Raw genomic sequence first — 4,440 nt, forward strand, 5'->3', positions numbered from 1 at the left:
GCCGAGCTGGGCTTTCCTGCACTCAGTGGGCAGTAAGAACCCAGTCCCTGCAGGGTGCTATCCCCTGTCTTTTCTCTCCTGTCCTCTCCTTTCGGGTCTCCTGGGGTTGGGGGCTGAGGGTTAGAATGATGTGATTTGGAGATCAAGTGGGAGAGAGTCTCACTGCCTTTCGGTCCAGTCTAATCCAAAAGAATTTGAGGCTGAAGAGAAAAAGTGTGTGCCCCTCTCATTAAACCTGTCAAGTTCACTCTTATCCTCTGATCCAGCCTCTGGAAGACATGTGGCCAAGCAAGGCTGGCCACGGCTAAAGGCCACGCAGGCCCTGCTTCGCTCTCCAGAGCCCCATGCCCGCCCGACTTGCCACAAGCCCGTGTCCTGCTCGCCAAGCTCACCTGGTGATCACGTAGGGTGCGAAGCACACGAGGAAGGTGCCTATGAAGCTGCTGATCTTCTTGGTGGCGCGTTGCCGCCGCCTCTTCTGCTCCTCTAGACAGCGTTCCCGCACACTGCGTGTGAGAGAGGAAAAAGTGGGGTCATGGTCAGGTGAGTCATGGGGGGGGCCTGCCAGGTCACAGCGAGTTACTATTTGTACACGCAGGCAGTGGCCGCGAGTGTAGGAACTTGACCATGGAGCCAGAAAGACCTGAGCTCAAGTCTGAGCTGTAGGCACGTGACCTTGGGCACCTTGTGCGACATCACTAAGGGTCATCATCTGTAAAATGTGTATAGTAATATAATAAGATGACGCAAAGGGCTGCTTTGAGAATTAAATGCATGAAGCACATCAAGCAATTAGCACAGTACCCAAGCAAGTGCAAATATAAACTCATTATTAGTACTCATAGCCTTCACTTATCATGTGCTATGGGCCAGCCCGAGTCCACACTCCGTAAGTAATATCTCTAATTCTTATCTTTACCACAATTGAACCTGCCAGGTGGATTTTACCTGCCCTGTTTTACAATGAAGACCATGAGTACAGTGAGGCCAAATGATTTGCTCAGCTGGTAAGTGGAGGCGGGATTTGAACCTGTGTCCTGAGAGCTGGTCCTCTCCAGCTGGGATGGCCTGGACTCTGTGTGCAGTGTGGCCCAGGGCTTCCTTTCCTCCACACCTTCAGCCCCTGTTTCTTCCATCCCAAAGCCTCAGCCCTGCCCGGAGCTACAGGTAACGCACTATGAGGTGATCGAAGGAGAAGTCACTTGATTTGTTCAGAGACGAAGCTCGGTGAAGCTACGGGACGGCCAGGTTCCTGGAGAATCGGGGCCACAGCTCCGCGGATGGCCACCTACGCCTCTAACCACACCCTGTTCCTGACTCCACTCTGCTCCCGGCCTTTCGAGAACTGACATCTCACGCCACCTGGGAGCAGTGGTTCTTGCAACCCTTTTCCTGCAGCCATGGGGAAATGCACAAGCAACAGCCAGTCTGTCCATTTCCAGAGCCAAGGCGCACGCACGTAAAGGCGAGCCCAGCCGTAAGGATTCACATGCTCCAGACCATGGGGCCCAACGTGGGCATGTGTTTCTACTGTTTACTTTTGAAATAAATCATATGATTCCAAAACTGGACGGGGAGGAGGACTGTGGACAGAGTTGCCCAGGAGTGACGATAACTTGGCAGAGATAGGCTTGGGCTGCAGTGACCTGGCACCGCAATTAGGTCAGTCTGTTCAAAAGAAGCAAGGAGTGGAGAGAATATTCCTGAGCCAGGTCCGTGAGCAGCATGAATGCCAGGGCAGCCTCCCCTTCCTTCCACAAGAACTGTCATTTTAATACTTAATCGAGACTCTTCTTTATCTGATTTCTGATCACAGAGGGACAATGCTATGTTAGTTTGGACTGAAGCCGCCTGAAATTCTTGCAGGATGTTTTTTTTTCCCTTGGCTTGTGTCTTTCCAGGAATTTAGAGAGTTGGGAACTGGAGTCTGGCCCAGTATAGACAGATTTCATACTGGCTGAAATTGTCTTGCTCATGACTAACATTATGAATTAATTTCTAATAGCTGATATTAATAACTCACATTTCTTGAGTCTTAAATATGTGCCATCTTAGATACTGTGATGGGGGTTCATATGCATTTGTTGCTTGACACTCACATCTCTATAAGCAAAGGGCTGATACAATTGCAATCTTCATGTTTTCAGATAAGGAGGGAGATTGAGGCACAGAGGGGTTGAGTAAGTTGCTCAGGATCACACAGTGATCTGGTGAGGGGTGGCAGTAGGTGACCAACTTGTCCCGGATAACCAGCACTGTCCCAGTTTTGGCACTAAAAGTCCTGCAGCCTGGATGGTTTACACAGGACCGTCCTGGTTTTAAAAACAGAAGGGCCTGCGTCTGAGGATCCCCCCTCCATCTCGGGCAACCCAGGATGGCTGGTCTCCCTAAGTGATGGCAGTAGCTGAATCCAGACCATCTGACTCTGGAGCCTTGAGTGTCATCTGTCAATTCACTGGGGTCATTACACATCCCTGGGGAGGCACTGGGGCATCACCTCATTCAGAAAATCTGAAACATACAAGCCGAGGGGGCGGGGACAGAGGGGCGACTTTGCCTAGAGCCACACAGCAAGAGTCAGTCTGAAGCCTCCTCCCTTTCCATTTACACTGGGTGTCTGCAGTGTCCTCCCCCAAAGTCCTGTGGCTCTTGTGACATACGCACAACACAGGTGGCATGGAGAGAAGGCAGAGGTCCCCACCCTGGAGGTCTGTGTTCAGTGAGGTGACCAATTCATCTTGGTTTGCCTGAGACTGTTTTGGTTTTCAAACTCGAAGTCCCACATCCTGGGAGCCCTTGCAGTCCCAGGAAAATCAGGACAATGGTCAACCTAGCAGCGTGTTTGGCACATTCTCCATGACACAGGACTGCTTGTTTAATATTAAAATACTTTCCCCAAAACTCTCAGTGCAATCCATGTAGGAATTGCTGGAGATTTGGGGCATGAGCTGGGTGTCCTGAGGCATCATGGTACACTCACCCCGCGAGAGGAGTACAGCATTCTGGGCATCTCCTTGAAAATGAGCACCAAAGTCATCGTAAATGAATCAAGGGGACACGAGAGAAACTGGTGGTGCACTGGGGCCGGGCCCTCCTCCAGTCTGTGGCCCAGACCATGTTATCCATTTCCCAGACATTTAGAATAACCCTGAGGACTGAACAAGTGCTGGCTATGTGTCCTAGTCCCAGCTGTGCCCTCATAGCTGTGTGGTCTCAAGGAAGTCACTCAACCTCTCTGAATTCGGCTCCTCACTTATCTGTGGAAGATTTCATAGTTATGACTATAACTAGAGCTACCATTTATCAGGGACTGAAGTGACTCACCAGCTACTAATCTCTTAAGGAATGAGGGGCTTCCTCTGCCCTCCCCGGCCCCTGCCCTCAAGAAGGGACTTGGGTTCCTGCGGAGGGTCTGAGGACTCAGCTGTCTCCCCAGGAGAAGCAGCCCTCCACCCTGCCACACCAGACAATCCTGCCCCAAAGCCCTGAGGAATATTTAAAGACAGATGTTGGTTAAAGCTTTGAACGTCTTCAGAAGGATAAACAGAAACATTTCAGTGACGCTACAGGAATAAAACGGACGCTTTAGAGGCTAGAATAATCAATGTCACCCTTCTACGCTGTAGAGTCCTATAGGAAATTAATCTTATTTGTTCCTGCAAAGCTTTGTACAGGAGAGAAGGATTAAATAGCAAGCACTCTGTACGCACGTTCCTTCTTTGGGTTCCCGCAGTACAAAGCTCAACATCTTACACCCAGAAAACACCTAATGAGTGTATGTCTTTGAATCAATGAACAACCCTTAAAAACATCTTAGGAAAATTGAGACTCAATCATTTTTAAGTGAGTTTCTCAAAAGAGATGATAGTAGAAATCTGCTCTAGAATAGATCTTTTAAAGTGAGACTTAAAAATCTTGAGTTTTTCAGACAAAGCAAGACTCGTCAGTGGCTGTCAGGCCATGCACACTTCCATGAGTCCTGTCTGGTTGACAGTGAAGTGGGTAAGCATGCGAGCAGTGCCAGAGCCAGATCTCTGGGTTCAAATCCAGACCTCCCTACTTACTTGTTGTATGGCCTTAGGCAAGTTACCCAACCTCTCTGTGCATCAGCTTCCCCATCTCTAAAATGAGGATGATACGAGTACCTAACTGGTAGGGTTCTGTTGAGATTAACTGAGTCAACACCCAGAAAGTACCTAGGACAGTGCCTGACTCAGAGTAAGCACTTAAGTGCAGATGCTAATTATTATTCATTCGGCATCTATTTATAAAACAACGACTATGTTCCAGCGCTACCTTGAACCCCCAAACCACTGGGATCCCTCCCACGGCAAAAATTCTCTTGCTGCATTTACAAGGGTAGCTGGGAGAGACAGAGAGAGAGAGAGAGAGAGAGAGAGTGAGAGAGAGAGAGAGAGAGAGAGAGAGAGAGAGAGAGAG

At 49.4% G+C, this 4,440-nt stretch overlaps 1 protein-coding gene across 1 annotated transcript in view; it reads right to left on the minus strand.

The window, feature by feature from the left end:
• GPR26 (G protein-coupled receptor 26) overlaps window positions 1-4,440 on the minus strand; it is a 21,516-nt gene that overhangs the window by 10,504 nt on the left and 6,572 nt on the right. The window contains exon 2 of the mRNA XM_007468738.1: window positions 393-506. Within this exon, the coding sequence (XP_007468800.1) occupies window positions 393-506 (114 nt within the window). The remainder of the gene's footprint in view (window positions 1-392; window positions 507-4,440) is intronic.

This window comes from Lipotes vexillifer, unplaced genomic scaffold, assembly GCF_000442215.2.
Source record: "Lipotes vexillifer unplaced genomic scaffold, Lipotes_vexillifer_v1.1 scaffold741, whole genome shotgun sequence".
Lineage (NCBI taxonomy): Eukaryota > Metazoa > Chordata > Mammalia > Artiodactyla > Lipotidae > Lipotes > Lipotes vexillifer.